This window comes from Neovison vison, chromosome 9, assembly GCF_020171115.1.
Source record: "Neovison vison isolate M4711 chromosome 9, ASM_NN_V1, whole genome shotgun sequence".
In the NCBI taxonomy this organism is placed as follows: domain Eukaryota; kingdom Metazoa; phylum Chordata; class Mammalia; order Carnivora; family Mustelidae; genus Neogale; species Neogale vison.
The window spans coordinates 34,194,492-34,222,263 of NC_058099.1; the positions used below are offsets into that span (position 1 = coordinate 34,194,492).

Genomic DNA, 27,772 nt, shown 5'->3' on the forward strand with positions numbered 1-27,772 from the left:
TAAATACATAGATCTTTTTAATTTTTTCCAGTTTGTAAATCCGAGGTACCTAGCTCACAGCATTTTTGTAAGGATCCTGTATATGAAAAGACCTCTCACATGGCCTAGGTTATTGTCAGAATTCCATACATATAATTTTACTGCTCAATCTGCAGTAAAATACGTGTGGAGGCTCTAAAACGTCAAGCAATCTTAACACAATTTATCATCAGACTTCATTGAGGCCTTAAAGAAATAAATCCAAAGGGCAACTTTTCCAACCTATAACGCCCGAATGGATGGATCAGCCATAATGGTACTTAGGTATTAAGTTCTTAAGAAATGGGGTGCTCCATTTTTAAAAGTCTCCCCCTACCCTCGCCCCACCCCACCCCACCCCTGCCCGAAAAGAACCCAACGGCGATCGCCAGCCTGCCTTTGTCTCCCGAGCCACGCACAGCTCCCGCCGGAAGGCCCCTCACGGGCTTGCTTCTCTCTTCGCAGAGGAAGGAGGGCTTCCTCCCCGCCCAGGGCCCGGCGACCCCGGGACGCTGCTCGGGCTCTGCATCCGAGCTTGCCGGGGAGCTCGGGAGCCGCCCCGGAGCCGGCTCTCTTCTGACAGCGTCCCGCGTAAGTCCGCGCGAGCCTTGCACATCGGTTCTGGAGCCGGCAGGCGGATCCCACCTGCAGCACCGACTGCGGAGCGAAGGGACCCCCGCCGGACTTCTCGGGCACCCGCGGTGGGAGACGCCGCCGCCGGAACCGGACGTGGGGCGGGATCGACCAAAGTGCTGTCAGACGGACCGTATTTTGGGGTCAGCGATCTTAGCCTGGATTTTGGGCTAATTCAACCACACAGCGTCTCGGGATTTTATTTTTCCCAAAGCTTGCGAGATGGGAGGGTATCGAGCTCCGGCCCGCTGCGGCTGTGGGATTCGGGGAGCGAGCGGGCGGTCACGGAGCTGCCAGCCGCCGCGAGGGTGGGGAAATCCTTCAGGTCCAGCCAATGGTGGGACACACTCCCCGGCGGCCTGGCCTCGCGGCTTGCGCAGACCGCAGGCAGCCGCGACTGGGATTGGCACAATGAGGCGGAAAACCCGCTTACCTCAACCATAACGGCTCTCGATTGGCTGCAGCCCACGGTCTCTTTTCTACAGTCCAAACCTAGAGCCGCTTAGTGATAAATCCCGCCTTAAAAGGCGTTTGATAACAGTTTTACGTGTTGTAAGGCAAATGGTGATTGGTCACAGCGCTCACGGATTCGGTCGGTAGTAAACACAGCGAGCTCCTGCGGTCGTCGATTGGTCGGCGTTCCGGGGAGCCGAGTAAATTCCTCCGGATTCCGCGCGCCGGCTGGCTGCCCTTCTGCCCCGGCCCCGCCCCCGCCCCTTCTCATTGGCTGCAGCTCGGCCGGGGGCTGGAGGAATGGAGCGGAGTAGGCTCTTTCGCGGGCGTCACTTCCGTTTACTGTCCGCCGCCGCCGCGGTGTTCTCAGAGTGCGGCGGCGAACGGGCTGAAGGAGCTGAGGGACGAGAGGCGGGGTGGGCGGAAGGGGGAGGAAATCCCATCGCGGAGACGCCGGCCTGGACGTTCCCGCCTCCTCCGACTCTGTCAGGCCGGATCGGAGAAGGGTCACCGCCTCCTCCAGCGAGCAGGGGGGCGGAGCCCGGCTCAGGTGAGGCGACCCTGTCAGCACCGGCGGCGGTGGAGCGCGCGGGCGCGCTCACGTGGGAGACCGTTGAGCTCCGGGAGAGCTAGGCGGGCAGCGCGAGCCGGCTCGCTCCTAGGCGTCGGGGCGCGCGCAGACGCGGACGGGTGACCCCCGCCTACCCTGCCGGTCTTTCTGAAGGGGTATTGTTACCCCTCGGAGCCGAGGGGCCAGGCGGGTGGGAGGCGGGTTCTTCTGCGCAGGCGTCCCCCAGGTCCCGACGCCAGGCTGTCTGCGGGGTGGGGCGGGGGCTCTTGCCCCCACGGAGACGCGGGCTGGCGGCGTTGGTTGCCGGGATGAGGTGGGCAAGGCCCAGGACCTACAGGCCGGCGGGTTAACAGAGGATCTGCCGCCCAGCGGGATGGGGTAGGGTGGTTTCGTTGCCCTCTTCCTGGGTCTGTGAGCGTCGAGGTTTTCTTTCACCCGAGTGAGACCAAGGCGGTCTGGAATCGGGACCGGCGGTTGACCCTGCAGGGGTGGAGCCAGCCTTTTGGAATGCCCCAGCTTGTTATCTGAGAACTGAACTGTTTCTGGGCATTTATTGAATGTCCACTTTTTCCAGGCTTCGTGCTAGGAGCTGTGGGGGTTGGAGCGGTAAAAACAGCCGTTCCCCCTCTTCCCCTTGTTTGAAGGACAGATTTGGACGTAAATGTTAACATCGGGCAGTGAATTAAAGGGGAGGGGGGAGGGGGGAAGGTCAGTCTTTTGCATTACAAAAGAAAAAAACAGGGAAAAAAAGGTTATTATAAAGTCAGTCTGCATTCTGCCCTGGTGGAGAGTATTGTAAGGAACTAAGTTCTCTATAGGAGACAAATCCTAAGTGTTTATTCGGAGAAAAATGTTTACGAAAAAGAACAGTAAAGTCTTGATCAGTAAGTAATGTGCTTCGGTTCTGGTTAATTTGAATGAATAGAAGGAACCCTTCGCCTTCAAAATTGGAGACAAAACTTTTCCCCTAATGCATTCATATACTTTTTGGTTGTAGTAAGTAGACGATACTGGGATCTTTAGAGGTTGAAGAGACTGCTATGCGTTAGTCATTGATGATTTGTTATTCTTGTGCAGACTTTTGAGCCTTAGATCACTAAAATAGGTGTGCTGGCCGCCTAGTTGTCCTCCAGAGCTTGCTTTCATTTGCTAATCCTGCGATTTCCGAGAGGAGGGTGGTTGGCAGCAAGCTAAAAGAGCCGAGGTGGGGGAAGAGACCAGTTGCGCAGAAAAAAAAAAGTTTTAGAGAATGGCTTCTAAGCCAAGGGAAGGCCTGCTGCTATTGCTTTAACTCCAGCTGGAAATTGCAGCAAACTTGGGAAGACTGGCCTGGGCACCACTGCCAGCTTGGTGACCTGCCAGGTAAGACTAACTGGTTGGGGACCTGTTCTGGGCCTTTGTGTTTTGCTGAATAAATGAACCCAGACTTTTTAGAGTTCTGAAGTCTTGTTTTTGATGTGCTCCTTTTTGTTCTAAAACTTGTCAAAACGTAGTTAGCTGGGGATGCTGGCAAGCTGTATTCTGGTTAATTGAGGTAGCTCTAGCAAAATTCTTAATGTGATAAGATTTGGAAGAAAAGCATCTAAATAAAAATAGGGTGTTTTCCTAAATTTAGAGATCAGTGCTCTCAAAAGAGACTTTGTTGAAATACTGTTACAAGAAGGTGAAGTCATTTTAAAAAACCACTTTGATAAAAAGATGCATCCGAATATTTTAATAGTTAAAGTACTGAGCACTGAGGTACCTGGGTGGCTCAGATAAGTGCCTAACTTGATTTAGGCTCAGGTCATGATCTCAGACTAGGCGCAGTGAGATTGAGCCTGGGTGGGATGGAGCCTGTTTAAGATTCTCTCTCTCCCTCTGCCTTTCCCTCCCCTAAAAAATAATAATAAAATTAAAAATATTTAAAAAAATAAAGTAGTTAACATGAATTATATTGAATTGGAATTCTTCGGTGGGGGTGCAACTTAAAACTGTCTTACGTAGAGTGAGATAAAGCTTGCTGTAGTGCCCACACAGTATCTTGAATTTTCCTGTTTCTCCTTGGAAGGGGAAAAAGAAAATTTAAGGTATTGAGTCAGTGTTAGCTTTCAACTTGTATTTTTTAAATGTATATTTGTTGTGAACAAATACTTCTCTCTTCTGTCAGTTTTAAACATATTTCTCTTTTACTGTACTGAACATTTCTCAAATATGGACATTGAACAGTAGGAGCCAAATTTTGTTAGTGTAGCAGGTGGGCTGCAATGTAACACTACACTGCACCTTTTGTCTGAGTATGAAGTGAACTTCTCATATGCTAACAAACCAGCTGTTTCTGAGTGAACTGTGGCTCTTACAGTTGTTTTCATCATTTTCATCACTGAATAGTGGCTTTTCATCTCAAGGTCCAATTTGAGGGGGAGCCTTTCATTTGATTAGTTATACATATATATGCTAAAAGCTTTGATTTATCTTTCTGACAGCTCCAACAGATTAGGAATTGTGTTGGAGTACTGATTTTTTTGTACTGTAATAGGCATATTGTGCTGTACCCTGGAAGGAAGGCTCTATGCACAGCTCATATCAAGGAGCTGGGACTTGGGCTCCATCCATCTCTTTGAGGGTAGAGTATGTATGTAATTTACTTGGGATTTTTCTGCACAGGAGATTTGACACTTCTCTCCCATTTATTTATGTAAGCAGTCTATATCAGTATGGATCTATGGATATTTATATATTGGAGTATAATCCAATACTATTTTATTTATCTTTTTGCTCACGTTGTTCCAGTTTTGGCCTTTGGGAGCGCTTCTTTTGGGTCCCATGTCCCTTTCAGGTTTGTTTGTTTGAAGCATTTCCTGAGTTTTTGACACTGTGAGATACTGCAGGCTTATCTTGTATATTTTCAGCCCCAGTACTAGAATCAGCCATTTCTCCAAAGAGCACTAATTCCTTTTGTTGAAAATTGTATTTGAATCCAAGATCTGGGCACCAGGATGCTCAGTGGTATTGATTTACATTTCTTTGAAAATCTCTTCCATGTCTAGGTTAATAGAAGACAGGTGGATTCTCTTACCTGCTTTTGTATTCAATTTGTTGTGATACAGTCTTGATTAAAGTATACCAAAAAACACCTAGAGTCACACAAATAGGTACTTGGGAAAGGGAAGAGTATTTTAGTAACTTTTTCAAATAACTCTGGATATTTTGATACTGTAACAGAGCTCAGCAAATGGTATTTTCTTAAGTGCTTGGTTGGTAGCAATGTGTAATCTGAAACCATGTCAACAAACTTTTTGTATTCTGTTACATTAAAATACATTAGTTTGTATCTTGCACTTTGAATTTTTTTAATCCATAACTTATTTTTTAACATCACACTTTATAACATTGGTCATTTAGAACATACTCATTCACTGGCTTATGCAGATCTTCCAAATGTTGATGCATTTATAATATAAAAAAATCACATTCTATTAATATCACCAGTGATCTCACTGGGTTTGAGCACTGGGAAGCTGGGAAACTCTCAGTGACATATATAAATTTTCCAAAATTCCAATTTTTACCTGAAAGCTGAAATTTAATCATAGGCAACAAATACTATAATGTATTATTATATATATAATATAATGTAAGTTGTTTTCCTTGAAATGACAAGCTCATTTCATTCCTCCTTAAAGAATGTCTGGCAAATACCCAAGTCTAAATGTCTAAAATAACCATAATTTATCGTTCCTCTTCCAAGTTATAATGGTGCTCCATTAAAAAGGCAATTAGTTGGGACGCCTGGGTGGCTCAGTTGGTTAAGCAGCTGCCTTTGGCTCAGGTCATGATCTCAGCGTCCTGGGATCGAGTCCCGCATTGGGCTCCTTGCTCGGCGGGGAGCCTGCTTCTCCCTCTGCCTCTGCCTGCCTCTCTGTCTGCCTGTGCTCGCTCTCTCTCCCTCTCTCTCTGACAAATAAATAAAATCTTTAAAAAAAAAAAAAGGCAATTAGTTTAGCTTACAATTCAGAAACTGCACAAGGACTTTTCCTTGCATTGCATTTTAGTGTGCAGCGCAATTACTTCACGTGTACTTTCCATTTCATCTCACACAATGTTAAAAAAGACATGTATTCGAGGGTGCCTGGGTGGCTCAGTGGGTTAGGCCACTGCCTTCGGCTCAGGTCATGATCTTAGGGTCCTGGGATCGAGTCCCACATCGGGCTCTCTGCTCAGCGGGGAGCCTGCTTCCCTCTCTCACTCTCTCTCTGCCTGCCTCTCTGCCTACTTGTGATCTCTGTCAAATAAATAAAATCTTAAAAAAAAAAAAAAAGACATGTATTCGAGAACTGAAACAATAACGAAGGGAAGGGGAGATTCGGTCCCCTGTAGCGTAAGCATTCTTGTAGAAGTGGCTGTGGCCAGCACACGCAGAGACAGCATTCTGGCCAGATGGTTCCTGCTGCGCAGTTCAAGCTCAGGTGTCCAGTCTTGCCATCAGTTCTTTCAGCAGCTTACTGTTATGCTTAGGTTAGCTATAGAAACTGTTGTTGCAACCAAGAACCCTGATTCTTATTGTGCTCAAGCCATCAAAAATGGAATTTGAACAAATTTTTTTTACAAAAGTTACCTGAAAAGTGATGATAGTCTTCAGTTGAAAATTATATGCCTCTTTGTTAACTTTTCCGACAACATGTGGTGATCGTTAATATCAGTTATGAGCATTCACTATCCAATACCTGCCTTTCTAGCCTTACCTGCTCTCCAGCCAGAACAGATGGCGCTGCCTCCCCCACCTCAAACCTCTACCCACTTTTGCCTCCGTGTGGAATGTATTTTATAGCTCCTTTTATCCAAGTGCAAACTTGTACCCAGTTCTGTTGTCAGGGCCACCAAGAAGCTGGAAATAACGTCTGCCTTCTCTGAGCCACTGAGCACACTTCAACTCAGGTGGCAGTTAGTGCTCTTCACTTGGTAATAGTTATTTGTAGGTGTCGTGTTTCCAGTAAGCACCCGTGACAGGACTATGCTATATCAGTCTCTGTTCCATAGCACTTAACCTTGAGCAAAGCAAGCACTTCCAAACATGGAATGAATGAATTTGTATACCAGTTACACAAGCACCTTCATGGGCTGCTGTGATCTCTAGGGTTGTGTAGCGCCTCCAGTACAGGGCTCCCAAGTTGCTGGGCTTTTCTCCTTTAGTGGGTCAGCTGTTGCCCTTTTTTTGCAGCTGTCAACGTGGAGCCGCCTCTTGCCCTCATTCTGGAATTGCTGTTGCTCATCTTTAATCAGTTAGGAAACTAGAAAAACTTGAATTTTTTTTGTTTAAGACAAAAGACTGTAAATGCTTGAGGGGCTTTCCTATGAGGAACTCTTTATACGTAGACTTTGATCTTTATTTTGGATATTCAGAGACTTTCTGAGTTTTGGCTGATTTTAGAGTAGTTGGGACTCTCAGGAAAATGACTGTTGGGCAATATGGTGTTGTCGTTCATCATTATACAGTCCGTGCTCGTTCAGTAAATCATTTAATGAGCTGTGTATCAGACACTGCAGGGGGAGAGAGAAAATGCAATCCCTGCCCTCAAAAAGCTGTTTTAGTAGAAACAGCATTTTGAGTTTGCACTAGGAATGTAAGTAGGGCACTAATACATTTCCTTATTCAAACAGAATCATGAAGTTCTAGGTCAGCTAATCGCCAGGAATTTTGAACTGGAAAACAAGGTGGCAGAGCAGGGAGAGTTGGAGGGTAGGGGAGATGGTAAGGGATCGGGCTCTGGCTTGAGTTCATGCTTTTTAGTCCTTGATACAGTCCCTTTTTCCTAGACCTGATCTGTCCAGTTTCTGAGCCAGCCCTGACAGAGCAGAAACAGAGATGATAAAATGAGTCAATGCTGACAGATCGAGTTCTGGGGTTGACGCTGGCACCTGTGTGTCCACCTAGTCCTGGCCATTCCCTACTTCCACTTAGTCAAATCAGAACAATGGGCAAACGTTCCAGGACTCCAGGACTTGGAGCTCTGTCAGAAATCCTAGACTGCTTGTCTGGGACCTTGCCTAGTTTTGTTCGCTTACACTTATTTTTGTTTACATCATCTCTAAAAGTGAAGGAAAAGTTCTTTTTGATTATTCTTTTCTGCTAGGGTCTTATCTAGATTAGGGATATTGAATGTTAAGAGTCCCTTAGACTGTTAAGACACTTCCTGCAGGTGGCAACTTTGCAGGGCCTGCCTGGCATACAGGCAGCAAATCACTCGATACGGTATTAGATGGTATTTGAGTGTAGGTGCGCTTTTCCTTACCAAGTCAGTATATTATTGAAAAGCATGTGGGTAAGTCAATATATAAGTCAAATAGTTTAAAATGTGCTATTAATTGGTTTATTCTCCTAGAACACAAATGAACTTTTTTATTAGTCTAAGTAAAGCATTATTAGGAAAGTAAATCTATTGAGAAAACAGTCAGCTCTTGATTATTCATGTTAATAAAATGAGCAGTGGTATAAGTGTATTTTCTTAATTGTATTTAGTTTGGAAATTACTAAAAATCTGTTCCTGCAGATAACAAATATTGTAGTGTATACTTGCTATGAGTCAGACATATACAGATTGGTAGATTACTTGCTGTATCTCTTCCAACTCTATAGACTCAGATTGTCACATTTTGAAATCTTTTAAAGAGACCTGAAGCTTTTTTCCTTGGCATGAAGGCTTCAGACAATAGCTCTTGGTAAAGCACATATTTTTCCAGCTCGAGCTCTTTTTTTTATGGCTTTTACACTGGACCTCTGAGTTGGCTACATATGCTTGGGAGTTTTGAATAATCATGATCTTGATTCACGATTCTCTTCCATCAGAGCTGAAAGTAACACATTTTATATCTCCCAAACTAACGGAATTTTTTTTTTAATACCCCTTCTAGATCCACCAAGGTTTTAAGATAGCCATGTTACTTAGGTTTTTCTGAAGTTGTTTTAAACCTTACGTTTATCTTGACCAGGTTAAGATAAAAGGGGAATTCACTGGCTCATGAAATAGGAAATCCTAGGTGATGGCACTTACAGTCATGGCTGGATCCCAGGGTCTTGCTGTCATCAGGACATTGTTTTGGGGGTATTGCTTTCTTTTGTATTGGCTTCCTTTTTAGACAGGCAACAGTGGCCACCATCAGTGCTGACTCACATTTATCTTGTAACTTGCAAGCTGGGTGAAGAGAGTCCCAGGGCAGATGCTAGTTGGCATGGCTGGGTCACATACCCATCTAAAATAATCACCGGAGTCATAGGGCCAGATCTCCCTGGATTATTTGTTCACTCCTGAAACTCAGAGGTTCAGGGCAGTCTGGTCTGCACCACAAGCACTAAAAATGGGTGAGAAGTGATTTCCCCCAAAGACCTAGTAGGCTGACTGCCCCCCACCCACAAGAAAAAGTGTCCCTTGGAGGTAGTATTTAAAGTGTTTGACTCTTTGTCTGTGAGGAAGCATTAACAAGCCTCACGTTACTGTAGTCACTTGGTGCTGTGTAACAGCTCACTTCTATTCAGTGTTCCATGGCTTGAGACAAAAATCATTACTACCTTGAGCAGTTCTAGGGGTTGCCTGGGCTCAGCTAGATGACTCTTACGGTCTGTCATGGGGTTGAAGGCACACTCCTGCCTGGGAGTGAGTGCCAGCTGTCACCTAGGCTTCAGCTAGGCTTCCTCATGGCATGGGCGGCTGAGTTCCAAGAGCAAGCCAGAAAGAGCAGGCAAAAGCTCTGCTGCCTTTTACGGCCCAGCTCCCAAGTCAGTGGGAATGGAAGAAAAACACTGTAATTTCTGCCGTGGTCCTAGATTTGTCTGGCTTCAAGGCGAATGAACACGGACCCCACCTCTCGATGAGAGGAGTGCCAGCGTCACACTGCAAGAAAGCATGCTGATGGGTGATCTTAGTGTGGCCAGGCCTCTTGGAAAGTACAGTCTGCTTTACACATTGCCTTATTTCAAGCGACTAGTTTTTATAAAGAACATGAAACATGAATTAGGTGTGGGTTGTCCTTTATACTGACCATATCACTTTGTTGCCTAGTATCTCATGTAGGCTCTCTGACTGTCTTTCTCCTTTTCTGATAGCAGTCTGATTTCCCATTTGTGAATTATCTCAACCCACTTTATGCATAGTCATGTTAGGTGGATAAATCAGCAACTAGCCTGTCAATAGAGAAGTAAAAAACAGAAAAAACAAAACAAAACCCTTCTTCTTTGCTTCCCTGAAACAGTCATGGGGATGCAGGTAGGTCCCTAAGCCCAGCACATAAGAGCTCTCCTAGAGCTTCCAGTAGGTTGTTTCTTTATTAGATATCCAGCCAGTCCTTCTGTCTTGGCACCACCTTTAGTCTGCTTCCCCTGGCACCCCTGCAGCCAATTCCTGAGACTTTGGGTGGGTAGGGGGCTTCTATGTAAGTCAGGTGGTTTTCTCCGCTGCCAGGTTTGCATTTAGCTCTCTGGGTATGCTGAGTCAGTTTGCACTCATTCCTTTACCTGCTCACCTGCTACCAAAATGCTACTGATTGTTCTCTTCCTTGTGGGATTGTATCTTTGAAAAAACTGCAAATCCAGAAACTTTAGCCTCCTTTTAATGGGGGCAAATGCATGTGTGCAATCTACCGTCCTCTGTAACTGGAAACCTTACCCACTAATACTGATCTGCCCCTCTCACTCTTAAGGTTGCTAAAAGAATGGAATTTCATGGAGGTTATTCACTGTCCTTAGGGAGTGCAGAATTGTAATTCATGTCCATAGGATAGCCATTCCACCACTTACACTTTGGTGTTTTCTAACATGGGTCCCTAAGTGTTAAAAGTGGGTCCTGCGAAGAGTGAAGGGGAGCCTGTAAACAGCCAGTAGCTGAGACCAGGTGTCTTCTTGCTTCCGGGGTTGTTAGCTGAATTGGCATTTGTTCCTTATTTGACAGGTTTTTAGTCTGTGTGCCATCATGAGAAATATCAAAAGCTTTAAAAGGTCCAAGCTTGGGTGCCTGGGTGGCTCAGTGGGTTAAGCCTCTGCCTTCGGCTCAGGTCATGATTTCAGGGTCCTGGGATCGAATCCCGCATCAGGCTCTCTGCTTGGCAGGGAGCCTGTTTCCTCCTCTCTCTCTCTGCTTGCTTCTCTGCCTACTTGTGATCTCGCTCTGTCAAATAAATAAAATCTTAAAAAAAAAAAAAAAAGTCCAAGCTTGGCTGTCCACGTCTCTTTTCATCACATCCTCTGTGCTCTGACTTTGGCTTCAGCTTTTCTAAGGTCTTAATGCTTTCTTTCTTTGTTCTTTCTATAGGATCATGGATTTTCCTGGACACTTTGAACAGATCTTCCAGCAGCTGAACTACCAGAGACTTCATGGGCAGCTCTGTGATTGTGTCATTGTTGTGGGGAACAGACATTTTAAAGCCCACCGCTCGGTACTGGCGGCATGCAGCACGCATTTCCGAGCCCTCTTCTCAGTGGCAGAGGGAGATCAGACCATGAACATGATCCAGCTGGACAGCGAGGTAGTGACAGCGGAGGCCTTTGCCGCACTGATTGACATGATGTACACCTCCACGCTCATGCTGGGGGAGAGCAATGTTATGGATGTCTTATTGGCAGCCTCTCACCTGCATTTGAACTCTGTTGTTAAGGCATGTAAACATTACTTAACGACAAGGACGCTGCCCATGTCTCCCCCAAGCGAGCGCGTCCAGGAGCAGAGTGCCCGCATGCAGCGCTCCTTTATGCTGCAGCAGCTGGGGCTAAGCATCGTGAGCTCAGCCCTCAATTCCAGCCAGAGTGGTGAAGAGCAGCCGGCCCCCATGAGCTCCTCGCTGCGCAGTAACCTGGACCAACGGACGCCCTTCCCCATGAGACGCCTTCATAAGCGCAAGCAGTCCGCAGAGGAGCGGGCCAGGCAGCGCCTCCGGCCTGCCATGGATGAGTCTTCCATTGCTGACGTCACGCCAGAGAATGGGCCATCAGGGGTTCACTCTCGGGAGGAGTTCTTTTCACCCGACTCCCTGAAAATCGTGGACAACCCTAAGGCTGACGGAATGGCCGACAACCAGGAAGACAGTGCCATCATGTTTGACCAGTCTTTTGGTGCTCAAGAAGACGCCCAGGTGCCCAGCCAGTCCGACAATACTGCTGGCAACATGGCCCAGTTGTCCATGGCCTCTCGTGCAACTCAGGTTGAGACTAGTTTTGAGCAGGAAGCTGCCGCCGAGAAAAGTGGTTTTCAATGTGAAAATCCCGAGGTTGGCCTTGGAGAGAAGGAGCACATGAGAGTGGTGGTTAAGTCGGAGCCCCTGAGCTCTCCTGAGCCTCAGGATGAAGTGAGCGATGTGACCTCCCAAGCAGAGGGCAGCGAATCCGTGGAAGTGGAAGGGGTTGTGGTCAGTGCCGAGAAGATAGACCTCAGCCCTGAAAGTAGCGATCGGAGTTTTTCAGATCCCCAGTCTAGCACGGACAGGGTAGGTGACATCCATATTTTGGAAGTCACGAATAACCTGGAGCACAAATCCACTTTCAGCATTTCAAATTTTCTTAACAAGAGCAGAGGGAGTAACTTTAGTGCGAGTCAGAACAATGATGATAATATCCCAAACACTACTAGTGACTGTAGGCTGGAGGGGGAGGCCCCTTATTTGTTGAGTCCAGAGGCTGGGCCTGCGGGCGGGCCCTCTTCGGCCCCTGGCTCTCACGTGGAGAACCCGTTCAGCGAGCCTGCAGACTCCCATTTCGTCAGGCCTATGCAAGAAGTGATGGGCCTGCCCTGCGTGCAGACCTCAGGCTACCAAGGAGGAGAACAGTTTGGGATGGACTTTTCCAGGTCTGGTTTGGGTCTCCACTCCTCCTTCTCCAGGGTCATGATGGGCTCCCCGAGAGGAGGAGCCAGTAACTTTCCATACTACCGACGCATAGCTCCCAAAATGCCAGTTGTAACGTCTGTCAGGAGCTCACAGATCCCAGAAAACTCAGCCAGTTCCCAGCTAATGATGAACGCGGCCACGTCCTCCTTTGAAAATGGCCATCCTTCGCAGCCCGGCCCTCCACAGTTGACCAGGGCATCCGCCGATGTCCTGTCCAAGTGCAAGAAGGCCTTGTCAGAGCACAACGTCTTGGTTGTAGAGGGCGCTCGCAAGTACGCCTGCAAAATCTGCTGCAAGACTTTTCTGACCCTGACGGATTGCAAGAAGCACATCCGAGTTCACACAGGGGAAAAGCCCTACGCCTGCCTCAAGTGCGGCAAGAGGTTCAGTCAGTCCAGCCACCTGTATAAACACTCAAAGACCACGTGCCTGCGCTGGCAGAGCAGCAACCTCCCCAGCACTTTGCTCTAACCCCGACCCCTCGATGTCAGGCCGGTGCCCGTTGTCCGACTGAAGCGGCCGGCTCTTCTGGTTGGTGGTAAACACCTTCGGGCTTGAGGCTTCCGGTCCCCCCGACGGCTCGTGCAAATTCCGGTGACTAGTAAGTGGAGAATTCACACGCGGAGCACTGGTGCCGCTGCTGCTTCTCGGAGCGAGATGCAGGCTTTTGGAGAGGGACGTGATCCCTGAAACCGAGTTCTTCCTTAGGGCTGAGTAAAGCAGTCAGAAAGTAGTTTGTAATTCATGGCGTTAAAAGTGGCACATTTAAAAAATTAAAAATGGAAGTGCAAAAAAATTTTTTTAGCAATTTTTGTAAAACTCTGAAGCATTAAGTAACTTTCCTATATCCTCTGAAGGGAATATTATATACCTGTACAGCGATGCAGAACGCACTTACGTGTAACCAGTGGCGAGCTTGTGCCTGTCTGAAAGGAAGGCCCTTGAGGACATGCCTGTCCGCCACGAATGCTTTAAAGTGTATCATGAGCTAGGCCTAGGCCTCAGTACTGTATTTTTAATTTTCGTCTCCACTGCAGTCACAGGCACTGCACTTTGATGGTGCTGACACTGGGTCCAGAGCGAGCATTCTCTGGACTGTTAGGTGTACATACTTTTGAAAACACTACTGCTGGCTAGATGTTTTAACAGTTTTTCTTGGTTTTAAAAACACAGTTGTAAATGGAGTATGGACTGTAGGGAGTGGCAAGTAAGGTGTTGTTTCTATATGTGCTGTTTTAGCGGTATTTTACCCAACCTGTATTACATATGTTACAGTTCCATGTTTGGAAGTCAGAGAAGAGCTAGTGTTTGTCTTTGTTCTAATAATGTGGAGTCCTGTTTTGTGGGATCTTTTCATGGCGCATTCACCCTTCGCTGGGTCCGGGCTTTGGGGTCCCGTCCAGCCTGACACATCTCACCTGCAACAGGCCGGCTCTCTGCTTTGCTTCTCTGCGCTCCCTGCCCCGCGTGGCATTCTTGTCCAGGCCTGCATTAACTGTTTCTGTTGAAAACTAACCAAAAATGATGCTAATCTCTTTCCACCGTGGGTTTATCACTTTTCTATACTGTAGTCTTAAAGTCTAGACCCTGAGCTTTTATCATTGTTGCCCCAACCTAAGACCAAGAATGTTTCAAATTGTTTAAAATCCAAACATAGTAGTGTTATTCCCAGATAAATATTTTCCAGACTTTATAAGAAAGTTTGGGAGCCCAGAGCATGGAAGTCACCGAGTAGCACCTGAGATGGAGGACACAGTTGGGCCGCTGCCCGGGGCCTCCGTGGATTCCGCTGCCTCGCTTCTCAGGGCTGCCAGTGGCACCTGTGCAAAGCCCAGCCCAGGCTTATGTGCATCCGGGGGTCTCTGGAGAGCTCACGGATTCCGCTTAATTCATGCACGAACATGAGTTCATGTTTTACACAGCTCTTTCAGAGACACCAAACCACTGTGCATAATCAAAAGAAGTCCTTCGGTTCTTACTTAGAACTGTTTAGAAAGCAAAGTACGTGTAGCCCAAAACAATCAGCATGCGTTTTCTCCCCTTAATCTAGTGTGTGCAGTTACACATATGTCTGTGGATAAATTCACATTGTTCATAGTCAGGCTTAGCATCTCCTGTGAACGGATTCCCAGGGAGGAAAGCCAAAAAGGAAACTTCTGTGATTCCTCTCCTTTCCAGCAGACGTGGGAAAGAGACTGCTGGAGGATAACGGGATCACATGTGAAATGCAATTGTGCGTGCGGCTGTTGTTAGAGTCGTGTTCTGATTGGATGTGGGGGGGTTCCTTATCCACACCTATACTAGATGTGGGGACCAGCATCTTATGGGAAGATTAACCTTGGGAGGCAGGTGGGTCAAGGTGGAACACAAGAGAGTCCTTGCCTGGGCCTGGGGAGAGGAGCCAGTGGCAGCGGGAAGAGCAGGGGTACTCTCCTTCCTTCCCTTCCATCTTGGCGGGGAGAGGCCGGGCAGCTGCACCTCACCTCAGTTCAGCCTCAGTGGTCCTGGCTTTAGGGACTGTCTCTGATACAGCGCCTGGAGCCCCATCTCTCCACTGCTAGATGGAGTCTGGAATCTCTCATCTACCTCTTAGTTGATCGGTCTCTACATGTGAGAAGCAAGCTTTTGGGCCAGTGTCCTCATACATGCTATAAAACTTAAAAATAATTCAGAGGTTCCCTGCAAAACCAGTCTCAGGGTTCCTGTGATCCATAGTTTCTACCTGAATTAGAACTGGTTTTGGGTACCTGAATTTTGATTGGTTAGCCTTAATTATAGCCTGGCATGGTCATTTCTGGTGGGCAAGTCACAAGGTTCTATCAGGGCACCCAAGTCAGTGGTGCTATGCTGGTCAAAATTCGAGATTTTAAAATAAAAAATTTGTCACATTCATGCCTCTAACTAACTACGTGTTTTTTCTTTGCTTAGGTTATTAAGGTTGAAAGAAAAAAGGGAAGTATGGCTTTCTCCCCTAACCCTGCTTCGACCAGTACTTTTTTAAAAAAACCAAACCTCCTCCAAAATACTCTTAATGGTGTCCATCACAAGTCTTGTCACTGCCCTCAATTCAGTCCCTCTGCTCTCCCTGCACTCTGTCTTTGGGCTGAAGCCACGGTGTTCTCAGCACACCCAGTCCTCCTCTCGGACAGCCTGCTTCACCCTGCGCTTTCTCCTGCTCCCATACCTGCCTGCCGGGGTGAAAGCTCCATCTGCCGGCCAAGTGCCAAGTGCCGGCTTGGCCATGGGGAGGAGCAGGAACCTGAATCCCTCGGCAGGAGCAGGGCTCTGGCCATGCAGGAGGCCTGGCCTCAGGAGGAGTAAAGCAGTAAGCCAGGTGGTGATCTGAACAAGGGCATCCACCTGGGGGCAGGGGCGGAGGGGATGGACAAAGAGAGCAAAGTGTGAAGGTGCTGAAACGGATTTTAAATAAAAATTAAACTCACCGGGACGCCTGGGCGGCTCGGTGGGTTGAGCCTCTGCCTTCAGCTCAGGTCATGCATGATCTCAGGGTCCTGGGATCGAGCCCCGCATCGGGCTCTCTGCTCGGTGGGGGGGGCCTGCTTCCCTCCCTCTCTCTGCCTGTCTCTCTGCCTACTTGTGATCTCTCTGTCAAGTAAATAAATGGAATCTTTAGAAAAAAAAAATATTAAACTCACCTACTGCCAATTATTCTTGGCCAAAACATTAAGAGTACTGTGACCTTACCTGGTTCTCTTGGCCATGTATATCAATTGGATGGTCTAGATACCAAGTGCCATGGTCACCACTGGGTCATGGTTGTCCCACCCCGGTGAGGGACAATTGAAGGAGTCGAGGAGGACATGAGGGGTAAGGTGGTTTGGACAGGTCTAATAGCTCACATGCTGGCAGGGGTTGCGGGGGAGGGTTGGGGGCAGAGCAGAGCCCACACATCACCAGATGCCCTGATTTTAGAAAGGTAAGCAGATGCCCTTGTTAGCTTCTCCCAGTTACGGGCCCACACTGTCTCAGAGAATTATTTAATAGGATCACATACTTTTGGCTCAGATGTTTCCAACCACAAAAGCAGCAAGCCTGTGTGTCAGCACCAGTCTTCCTTCTGCAGGATCAGAACAGATCAGACTTTTTTCCCTTGGCTCCCGTCCTGTGGGTCCAGATCAAGCCTCCGCTGACAGACTCCAGGGGCACAATGGGCCTCCTGACCCTCAGCGGCTCCTGTCGCTACAGCTTGAGCTCCCTGGGCATCGGCTCCCCTCGCAGGCCAGCCAGCAAGTTGTTAGCTGCCAACAAGGACATGGTGTTTCGGGTTCCATAGGTGGCGCTACCAATGTGGGGCAGGATCACTGGAAAGGGGAGGAACAGAGGGAGGTAAGGGTGTTTCCAGAGTCTTAAAGTGGACCCTGTTTTCCTGACCAGGGGCTGTCAGAATAAAGAGAACCTGCTTAGTGCTCTTTGATTTGGCCACTGTCCTTATGCGCTCCACTCCTATGGGGCTGAGGGTCAGGGGAATGATACAGGGACTGGGGGCTATGGAAACCCAGATACGAGTGAGGTCACTTGTCCCCAAAGAGCACCTTTCAAAAGCAGTATCCATGGCATTGAGCTGAAGTGCTGGGCCTGGGGGGATGGGATGGTTTTCCCAGCGGTGGGCAACAGCCCAGACGTGAGGGCCAATGTTCCTTCTTTCAGCCTGGTGAGGATGGTGGGGACAGCGGAATTTCCAAGGGCTACAATAATGGGGCATTCCCCATGGACAGGCAGCTAAGGACCTTCTGTGTGGGGTTCCATCCCAGGGTGTACACAAAAGACAGGGACTGGCTCAGCCCCTATGAGTCTGGAGACGGCACACTAGCTCCCTGGGGAGACAGAACTTAATATATTAAGAGCTGTTAACCAGGTAGAGTAGCTGGGGAGGCTAAGAAGCATCCAGGTGTGATCCTCAGCCCCACAGCATCAGTGCTTAGGATGCCCCGCCCCGTGTTGCAGTGTTCCGGTGTCACTAACAGCCTCAATATCTCCCGTCTGCCTGTGTCCCCGTGCTTGGTGCCGCTCACGGCAGCTCTGCACCCAGCACCTCCAGACCACCTCTAACTCCCTCGGGCCCGGGTGACTCCGCATCGGGAAATCACAGTTCTCACCGCAGTTCTTCAGGGTCAGGAGCGGGTGGTCTGTGGGCAGCGGTTCCGGGGTCGTCACATCCAGCCCAGCAGCCGCAATCTGCCCGCTAGTCAAGGCCTCGTACAGGTCGTCCTGGTTCACCACTTCTCCCCTGGGAAGGACAGTGGTGCCTTGGCTGCCCCCGAGCTCCCTCCCCGCAGGCTGCCTCTACGACAGAACCACCCACGGAATGGATTTCCCCACGGGACCAGACACTGACTCTTAAAGCAGAAAGTCTGATAAGCTACTTCTTACAGTAAGTCTGTACAGAAACACTGAGAAGCCCAGCCCTACCACTTGGTAGCTATGTGACCTTGGGCCAGGGTGTAACCTTCATCTGTAAGACAGGGAGAATACACCCCACTCCTAGGCGTGCTGGGAGGATGAGAGCTTACCGACCCACTAGTGCTGGAACAGGGCCTCCGATCTGCATCAGTGTGGGGCCCTGTCCAGGGGTGTCGGCCTGAGAACGTGCAGGAACCATGGCATCGAGTTGTCTTACATCCGAGTCAGCAGCCCTCCCTCCTGTGACTGAGCCACTGAATTGTCACTAACGATTGGCTCAAGACTTCATGCTGCACCCAAAGTAATACTTGTGCAGTCAGCAACAATGCACAGGACCCCGCGCAGTCCTGGGTTCATGCAGGTGCTCTGCACAAGGAGACTGAGACATGCTCAGCACGAGCCCTGCACCCCCGCATGTTTCACGCCCCCTCCAGGTCACCTCCTTTGTGGCTAGACATTTATAAGTACAGGGGCCTCTGGAGTGACATGAGGGGGACCCCATGAAATCCCTTCATTTGCCTTTACTTGCCTCCAAACTGACTTAAGCAGGTTCAAAGGGCACCAACCAGGCTGTGTCTGGAGCAGCAGAAAGGGGAGGTCTGCCTCCGTAACATGCCCAGTGGCCTGAAGGCACCCTGGGGACACTGTGGTAAACCGAATTAAGTTGGGTTTGAGTTTATCTTTCCAGAAGCACCAAGGTTCAAGCTGTCACTAACTCAGGCCCAGACTTAGTGGTTGGCCTCCAAAGGGCTGCTAAGATCGTTACACCCAACTCTTCGCAGTAGAGAACACAGGCTGCCCGAGGTTGGCTGGTAACTCGTTGCTATCATGCCTCCGCTCCCCGAGCCAAGTCTGCCACGTGCTACGGCCAGACAGACAAGCCACACCTGCTCTGGCGGCGACTCCTCCCAGCCCAGGGCACTCTCTGGTGGCCTTTACTGGACTTCTGAGCTGGGTCTGGCTGATGGGTCGGTTTAGAGGGGGAGCCTCCACCCAAGGTGTCACGGACAACCCACGGGGATCACGGCAGCAGGGACAGCCCCCCTCTATGCTTTCTCGGGGCCCCAGGGAGCTTGGGCGGCCGCAGTGAACCTGCTGATGTTGACAAACACGGCTGTGCTCTTCATCTGCTGGAAGAAGTCCTTGTTGCAGAGCCCCTTGGTTGCAGGGGTTAAGGAGCAGGCCACGATGATGAAATCAGACTCAGCGGCCAGCCTGGGGGTGGACACTGGGGAAGGGCAGGGCTCCGTGAGACGCCAAGTCCCAGGATGGAGACAGCAAAAAAGGATGGGAGACCCTCGCCTCCCCCTGCCAAACTCCCAAGATGCTTCCTGAAGGCCTTGCGTCCCCGCAAAACCTCTTATAACTATCCCTCCTGGTGGGCTCCTGGTATACTGCATCATTTATCCAGCCCTCTGGTCTTACAGATGGGGAAACTAAGGCCAGAGAGGGCCGGGAAGGCCCCAGTGTGCCAAGGGGGTGAGGAATGGCTAAAATCCAGCTGCCCTCTGCTCACAACACTATGCCCCCTGACGGGGGGCTAGATCCATGGGACACAAGGCTGGGGAACAGTGCTCACCGGTTTATTAGAGAAACTGGGTGTCAAAGTTCCCAGCAATCCCTTATATCTGTCACCATCCCTGGTGCTCAGCCCAGGCAGCAACAGTGGTGACAAGGAACTCTGAGAGAAGGGAAGCCTGGAGAGCTCTCAGGCAAGGTGAGAACTCCCTGTGTGGCCTGGGTGTATCCCTGCGCGCTCTGACCGGGCCCCAGTTAGCTAGGTTAGCTAGTACCTGAGCGACACCACGACACCACGGGCCCCAGCTACACCTGTCCGAGATGCTGCCACTACGGAAACAGACACCCCTCTACTGGGCTCAGATGGGGCTCCTACGGAAATCAAGGTTTTACTTACCAAACTCAGCCTGGAATTCTGCAGCTTCCTGAGGCCTGGGCTGGCGCCCCGTGTACAGGAATCTTTGGATGCCAAATGGCTTCAGACGCCGAGCAATGGCCTGGCCTGGAGGCAAAGAGAGTCCTGGCTTGTCCCCAACCCCTCAGAGGGCAGGAGCAGAACTCAGCAGCTCCAGGGACAGAGAGTCCCTGGGGTGGGGGTGGGGGGGTGTCCTTCCATCAGCACACTTCTGACTTTAACTGGTCCTGTCCCAGTGTAGCCAGCCCCCCAGAGGCCCATGCTGCCCTTGGGGGGCCATGTGACGGCCCTTCAGAGACCTGGAGACAGCACCAGAGCTCCTCTGTGGCTATGACTTGGCCCTGGGTACCTTGAGAGCCATTTGCTAACCATCCCTGAGAACTGGACCTGGCACCCCAAGAGTAGTCTGACAAAGCAGTCCCCTCCCTCCTTCTGGACTGTTTGCTTTTATTAACGCAGCCCAGGACTTCTTAGGACTTTCCAGTGGCATGGCCAAACTGCCAACTCACCCCAAAGCTTTTAAGACATTGTCACATGTCCTGCTCAAGACAGGCTTGGGTTGCTGGGTTTCCAGAATCAGAATGTGCCCCAAAGCTGGTGGGTTCCTCCAAACAACTCTCCAGCGGGAGAGGCACTGCTAGCTGGTCAGACTGTCCACCCTTTCCACCCTTGCCCTCGCCTCTGGACCAGGAAGATGCCGGAGAACCACAGACAGCTGCCTGGCTGAGCTCAAGCCTTCAGGCCAGACTTCTCCAAGCAGGGACCCCTGGGAGAAAACTAGCTCTGGCCCGTCTGCAGAATCACAGGTAAGCTCTGCCCCCGGATCCTCTGGTTCCCAAGTTAAAGCTTTACGAGCAAAATGCCTTCCGGCAGGCTTGGGGGAGCTCAGCCTTGAGGAAGCCCTCCTCAAGGCCCCAACCTGGCCATTACTGCTTTCCTCCATTCTGTTTGGAGCTGTGACCATAAAGAATCCCGACTCAACCTGCTTCCATCACCTAGCAAGTTCCTAAGGAACTCTTGCTTTCATTTCTTTTATTTTTTGCTTTTGCCTGTGTTTAAGGAAGCGGGGTCTGTCCATTAGATGGCCCTACTGCATGCAAAGTGCACTGGGAACAGCCCAGGGTGGCCACTCTTTCCAAAGGATGGTCAACACCCAGACCCCGGGCACCAGAGACACAGGCGACACCAAGGTTGCTGGGGCGGGCCAGCGGGAAGGTGGGGGCCTCACCGATGCGCCCCAGCCCGATGATGCCCACGGTGCTTTGCGTGAGTCCATAGCCACACATCCACAGGGGTTTCCACGCGCTCCAGCCACCGCTGTGGGGAAGGGTGGGGAGGTCAGAGTTCAGCTTCAGGCAAAGATGAAGGCTCTCTGTGAACACACAGACCCGGGACCCCGGGGCAGGGGCTGGGGCCCAAGAGGTAGAAGACTCTGCTCTCCAGCCCACAGGACAGCCCGTAGCACGAGTTACACCACAGCCACTGAGCGCTGTGGATGAGCAGCTCTCGAATGACTCTTCCCTTAATGGCACTGGACGGCACAGCCTCTGAGGGCTGGGAGCGGCCTTTGAAGTTCTCATCCCATTTTGCAGATGGGGAAACCGAGACCAGCAAGGGCGGCCTCCCTGAGGTCACACCCAGCCAGGGCAGAGGTGGGAGCAGCAGGCTGTGAACTCAGGATCTGGGATTCCAAAACCAATATTCCCAGTGCCCCAGGGAAGCAACACAAAGTAAAGCCCCAGGCCCACCCCACGGCCCTGGGTGCACAGGAAGGGGATAGAGCTGCCTTAAGCCACCTCTGAGAAGGGTGCCGACTCCTGGGGCAGCAGGGTGAGCAGGATATGCTCCTCTCAGTGTCTGCCTCAGCCCCTGGTCCACAAGCTCCGAGGGCCTACACTGGCCCATCTGCCCACCTCCCAGCAGCTGTAGTGCCCTCCCTAAGCCTGGATACACAGACCCAGCAGACATTGCAATTTTCCGATTTCAGAAAAGTTTCAGAAAAGTTTCCTGGTGCATATTGTCTGTTCTATCCCATACCCTCAGCAGTATCTAGGGTGCTGCCTGTTATCAAACACATGGGTTTACCGGCGGCAAAGCATGAACATTCACACAGAGGGAGAGAAATAAAAGCCTTCAATGGCCTCCTGTCATTTCTGGCCAGGTCTCGCTACCAAAGGATTTGTGAAACCACTGTCAGCTTTCCGAGCTGCTGGCATTGATGCATTACGAGCGACGATGCCCACTGGCTACTTCTCAGGGGAAGCCTACACTCCATGCTCCTGCCCCTGCCCCTACTTCCTCCCCAACCGGGCAGGACTGATCTATCTATCCCTATCCTTCTCCCTCACGATTTTCCCTCAAAGCCACCATTCACACACAAGTGTCTTCAGCTCAGCTCTGCCCCTCATCAGTCTGGCTGGGTCTGTCCCTGCTCACTAGAAGAGGCCCCCCTGGGGACAGGGATCACATCCAGGCCAGGGGGACGCCAGGGTCTCAGGCACACAGCTGCCTAGCATAGCAACTTTCCCATTGGAGTTCACTCACTTCTTCACCTCCTCCATGGCTTCTGGCAAGCGGCGACAGGTGGTGAGCAGCAGGGACATGGCAAGTTCTGCCGTGGTGTCTGTCAAGACATCTGGGGTGTAGCCCACACGGATGCCGCTACGAAGCAAAGATCTGGTGGCAACACAGGCCTCAGGCACCTTCACCAATTTCTACCTCTGGGACCTCTCCATGCCGCTGCTCTCCTCCCTCTTTGCACTGCCCACCAGGAAGCTCCGAGCTGTAAAGGAGCACTCAGGAACCGTCTGCCCTCCTTCCGGTTTGCTTATCTCCCGCCTGGCGCAGGACACGAAGATGAAAGATCAGGGCCCCAAGTCTGGGGCAAATTACTACTCGCCCTTTCTGAATCTCCTCACTTAATGGGAGAATTAATAATAATACGAACCTTTCCTACTTCAAGGGGTTGTGGTCAAGATCAGCCACCAGGCTGAACGAGATGTAGGTAAATTACCCACAGCGTCTGACCGTTCGCGGCCTGTCGTAACTGCCCTGTGCTCACACAGACAGAGCGAACGGGCAGGCCCCTCACAGTCTCACTGGGGGGCGGAGGGGGGTACGAGCAAATGAATACTCAGTGCCCTTTCCCGCTCTGGGGGCCGGCCCTCTCCCCTGGCCCTTCCAGAGCATAAGCTGCTTTTACCGCTTCTTGATTTCCTCCAAAGCCAAGTGGTCAAGGCCGACAGACATGGTGCTGATGACTCTGAGATTGGATCCTATGGTGCAGAAAGAGCATTGTTTGTATCTCTCCTCCTGGAGTCCAGCCCACACCCCCGGGGATATCATGGGGCCATCTGCTTATTCCTATTTTTTGAGAACAAGAGGAAAGGCTGACATCTCTGTTCCTGGGCTAGAATCCTAAGCAACCCTACCTGACAGACTCGATAATCTGACGTGACTCCTCTGTGGACAGACTCTGCAGCTCAGGGAGCGGAGGTGGCCGGCCCCAGTCACAGGCTGCCGAGTGACAGAGCTGTGGTTCGCCTCAAGGCCTCAGACACTCAGACCTCCACGCTCACCCACGGGACTCTCCCTCAGTGAGCCTCCGGCCTCCTATGACCGCCCCTGGGGCCTTGCTGTGGACACACTGAAGTGTCCACTGAGATTTGGCTGGGGCGCGACCCTCACACACACTCTTCACGGGGCAGGGCGTGGAAAGCTCCAGGGCCAAGGCTGGGGCATGGACTGGCTCGGCACGGACTCACGCAGGCCCTCCCCATCCAGCAGCCTCGATGTCTGAGCCTTTCCTCCCAAGAGCTTTCTAGAGTGACATTTGCCCTGGTCCAGGGCTGGACCCCATGGCTGGAGCTAACACATTCTGGGTGCCTGCTGGTGCCTGGCCCTGAGCTGGGCCCTCCTGCACGATACAAATGAGCCCAGAAGAGACAGGGACTTTCTCCAGGTCATAAAGCAAGGCTGGGGCAGGGCTGGATGAGGGCCTAGGGACTCAGGCGCCCCCTCCACACTACAGTCTTTGCCCTCCTAGCTCCCTCCAGGGCTTTGCGGCCAGGAGGGGAGCAATGCCTGTGCCACACAGAACTGCACACACTCGCTTCCTCAGGACTAGTTTGGCAGTGAATGCCTTTGGAACTCAGACAGGTCCCTGCAGGCGTGTGTGAGGAGCCAGCCGTGTGTAAGGAGCCAGCCGTAGCGGACTGATATGTCCTATGGGGCCAAGACGCCCTCAGAACCCTCCCCAGCCCTGCCCAGCACACACCTGCAGCATCCAGAAGCCTCTTGTCCACTCGATCAGTGAGGAGGCAAAGCAGGCCATGGGCCCCCGCCACACCTCGCTCCAGCTCCTTGGCGGGGATTGGCTCATCCGAATCCCAATGCTCTACCTCACAGCTGAAGACACAAGAAAGACCACTCAGAAGCAAGGCAGCGCCACAGATGCCCCCAGACTCCCAGAGACCCCCTGGGACTACACTCCCTCTCAGAGTGAGAACCACTGCCTTCTGCTTGCTCCCACCTCAGGACCCCTGGGTCAAGGTCAGGCACGGGCGGCCTCAGAACTGCCCCAAGAGGGTGGCTGTAAAGGGCTGTCACAGAGTGGAGGTCACCAAGGCCTGACAAGAGCCTGGACTAAAAGGAGAAAGTCATGGGGACAGCTCTCAGCTCAAAGCAAGGAAGAACCTGATCTCCCTCACAGGAGGCCTCATGGCCAGTGGGGAGCCCCGGTTTGAGGCGGGCCATTCCTGCACCAGCTGAGGCTTGAACGTCCTGTCCTTGGGGGTCCATGCAACGGGAAAGTCTCCGACTTGCACCCTGCCAGGAAGGCCAAGATCAAAGCAACGCAACGTGGAGGAGTTTGAGGGCATGCTTCTGCCACAGCTCGTGAGCCATGGAGGTGCTTCCAGGGGAGCTGCCAAGCCTCCCAGTCCTTGCCATGTAAATCAGTGCCCCATCACATGTGGCAACACACAGGACTGCGGCTGATGCCTCCCAGAGGCCCTTGCTGTAGCACCTGGCAGACCAAGCCTGGGCACAGGCCTCCTTGCAGCCTCCTTCCCATGGGCACAGCACTCAATGCTACAGCTGCCTTCTGCCCTCTCCCTTCCTCCTCAGTGCCTGCAACTTGGCAGGCGGGCAGCAAAGGTTTCGTTACACTGAACAAAACAAACAAATCTCTTTGCATGGCCCTGGTTTCTGAGCCTGGGTTCTACCTTCTCGCTGCCGGACACTGGCAGCGCAGACCTGGAGGACACAGTGCTTCCACCGCGGTCAGACAGAGCTGAGTTTAAATCCCAGCTCAGCCATACTGCAGCTGTGACTCTGGGCAAGGCACTTAACCTCTCCCAGTTTGCTCATCTGTAAAATGGGAATTATAGGACCAACTTCAGAGTGTTGCAAGGATTAAGCATTTATGTCTATGAAGCACTTGAAAACCTAGCATATGATCTTCAGTTTAAGGGTCACAAGAAGCCCCTGCCAACTGTCCAAAGGGACCAGGCCAGTGACTGCGAAGGTTCCTGACCCTGCCAAAAGTGAGCTCTAGGGTAAAGGATTAACAGCTTGGATCTTGCATCACCCTCCGCCTCCCTTCTCCCCAGGCCTTTCCATTCACCCGCACTGCACTGCACGTGCCCAGGGGAATTGCGGGCCCTGCAAAAAGTGCCCGCAAAAAGTTGTGTCACTGCAACAGGATTGGACAAGGCTAGGCCATAGAGAACTTTCTTTAAGCCTCCCCAAACTCCATAACCGTCCAGGCCAGGCACGACTTGGCAAGGCCGGCTAAGACGCAAGCGCAGGATCCGGCTCCCTCCGGTCCTTGCGCCGCCGGGCCCTCCCCACCAAAAATAAGTAGGGTGTAAGGATGCCGCCCCCAACCCGCCCCGGGCCGCCTAAAGACGCTGAGTCACCCTGTGTGCGGGGTGCGGGCAGCCAGGGGAGGGCTTGGGCTCCGCAGCCCCTTCCCCGACACCACCCCCGACCCCGGGCCGGGCCCGGGGACTCGGCGTGCCGCGGGGGAGCGGGGCTCTTACTCTGCTGCCCGGGCGAGCGCCGCCCAGCCGTCGGGGGGGATCCTGCGGGTGACGAACACCTTCATGAGTCTCACTGGCCTCATCCACCTGGCAGCCGCGGGACACTGACCCGGAACGCCAGACGCAGGCCGGGACGCCACGGAAGGCGGGGCGGGGCCTCGGAAGGGGCGGGGCTTGAGCTGGGCGAGCTGGGGAGGGAGAGGCAGCAGGGGCGGGGAGGGTTGAGGAGGTTGAGGTTGAGGAGGGAGGTGAGTGGGGGCGATAGAGAGGGGGAAAGGTTGAGGGGGCGTTGGAGGGCAGGCAGAGGGAGCCTGTTGGCCTCGAGGAGCGGAGGCTGTGTGTGTGCAGGGAGTGGCAGTGACAGTGTGACTCTATAGGGTGAACTGTGGCGCCCTAAGTGTGTGCCTCGTGATACTGTGTGTGCGTGATCAAGCCCTCATGGAACTGGGACTTGTTCTGGGGGGCCTTGGCCTCTGAGCACTCACTGCCACAGAAGCTCAGGGATTGGCAGGCGTGTCTGGAGTTGGAGTTGGGGTGGGTAAAGGGGCGTCCAGGAGAGTCCTGTGTGAATATGTGTGGACGTCTGTAGGGATGCCTGTAGCTGTGAGAGCGTGTCTGTGTCTCGATTGGGGACCATCCTAATTCCCAGGACCTAAGCGCCCCAGTGGTCCTTGCTAGGTCTGTTCCCTTATGGTCACACTGTTCCACGCAGTGGTCTTTGGTCACAGACTGGGCTCTGAGCCAGGCCTCTGCCTTATATACTCAGGAGGCCGGACCAGGGCAGTCTGAACCCAGGCATGGCCCCTTTAGTAGCTGGCATAACTCTCCCATATGAAACCCACAGCTGTGGGGGGAGTTTAATTGGTTAATTGGTTGCGGGCCACCTGGTATGAAGACTGCTGCAGGCCGGCTGGAGGGCTGCAGGCTGGAGGGCTGGAGGGCCAGGGCCAGGGCCAGGGTGCTGGAGAGGGCCATGTGGAGTCACGGGCAGACCTGGGCTTTACAGCCCAATAATGTCCCTGGGTCTGATCCCAGCTCTGCCACTTACAAGCTGTGTCCTTCACATCATCTTTCTCAGCCTCAGTTCCGTGGTTACAGAATGGGGTAAGGAGCACTTACCTGTCAGGGTCATTGTGATGATTAAACCGGTAACGTTGGCGGGGCCCTGAGCCATGGCAGGTCCTCACAAGCGCGGAGGCTGTGGAGGGGAGAGGTGAGGAGATCAGGCTCTGGAGCCCACACTGACCACAGGTCATTAAACTTCTGTGTGCCTCAGTTTCCTCATCTATGAAATGGTGTCATGGTTTGTTGAAAGGATGAACTATGTATGGTCCGGTGTGCTCCCACAGCGTGTAACGTACAGAGTCTGTGCCTGACAAATGCGGACCCACGCCCTGGTGCCCTGAGGCTGGCAGTTGGTCAGAAATGGAGAGGCAGAAGTCCAGCCGAAGATAAGTGAGAGGGGCCCAGGCAGAGGAGCACCCAGGGGACAGAAGCCCAGCCTAGCGGTCTCTTCCCTGCCTGTTTTATCTGAATCCATTTCTTCCCCCTCAGGGTCCACACAGGAACCAGGGACAGGCATGGAGAGGTGACAAGCCCAGCTTGGGTTCACACAGCAAGTCACTGGAGAGGCCAGAGCTGGCCCTCTGCGCCATTTGCAGGCCCAGCCAGAGCTGCACCCTGCCATCCCCCGAAGTTACACATTAATAAATGTCTAACCCACAGATGGTTATCTGCACTGCAGGGCCATCTCAGGGACAATTTCTGAAATAGTTCAAACATTGACACAACGAGGTGTTTTTCTGTCTCCCGCAAGGCCCTTGGGAGAATGACACAGCCAGGTGGCTCCAA

General features: G+C 51.7%; 2 protein-coding genes across 6 annotated transcripts in view; one reads left to right on the forward strand and one right to left on the reverse strand.

The window, feature by feature from the left end:
- Nucleotides 1-1,472: 1,472 nt before the first annotated feature.
- ZBTB5 (zinc finger and BTB domain containing 5) lies at nt 1,473-15,424 on the forward strand. Of its 2 annotated transcripts, none has more exons than XM_044265332.1 (2): nt 1,473-1,654; nt 10,957-15,424. In XM_044265332.1, the coding sequence occupies exon 2, from the start codon at nt 10,961-10,963 to the stop codon at nt 12,992-12,994; it is 2,034 nt and encodes a 677-aa protein (XP_044121267.1). In that variant the 5' UTR covers nt 1,473-1,654; nt 10,957-10,960; the 3' UTR covers nt 12,995-15,424. The 2 variants fall into 2 exon arrangements, with proteins under 2 accessions (XP_044121267.1, XP_044121269.1); XM_044265334.1 differs by lacking the exon at nt 1,473-1,654 and adding an exon at nt 1,817-3,037.
- A 1,081-nt stretch (nt 15,425-16,505) lies between these two features.
- The window catches only part of GRHPR (glyoxylate and hydroxypyruvate reductase), a 44,652-nt gene continuing 33,385 nt past the window's right edge, over nt 16,506-27,772 (reverse strand). For 2 of the 4 annotated variants that reach the window (XM_044265335.1, XM_044265336.1), the window contains exons 3-11: nt 27,041-27,119; nt 24,154-24,284; nt 23,080-23,152; nt 22,422-22,553; nt 21,106-21,194; nt 19,860-19,964; nt 19,037-19,172; nt 17,641-17,771; nt 16,506-16,845 (exon numbers count right to left, since the gene is read on the reverse strand). In XM_044265335.1, the coding sequence (XP_044121270.1) occupies nt 16,724-16,845; nt 17,641-17,771; nt 19,037-19,172; nt 19,860-19,964; nt 21,106-21,194; nt 22,422-22,553; nt 23,080-23,126 (762 nt within the window). In that variant the 5' untranslated portion in view covers nt 23,127-23,152; nt 24,154-24,284; nt 27,041-27,119 and the 3' untranslated portion in view covers nt 16,506-16,723. Of the gene's footprint in view, nt 16,846-17,640; nt 17,772-19,036; nt 19,173-19,859; nt 19,965-21,105; nt 21,195-22,421; nt 22,554-23,079; nt 23,153-24,153; nt 24,285-25,921; nt 26,066-27,040; nt 27,120-27,772 lie in introns of those variants that run through there. The other 2 variants (XM_044265338.1, XM_044265337.1) reach the window with 2 other exon arrangements.

Excerpts from the sequence above, each read along its gene's own strand:
- ZBTB5 (XM_044265332.1), top strand. The coding sequence starts at position 10,961 with ATGGATTTTCCTGGACACTTTGAACAGATCTTCCAGCAGCTGAACTAC.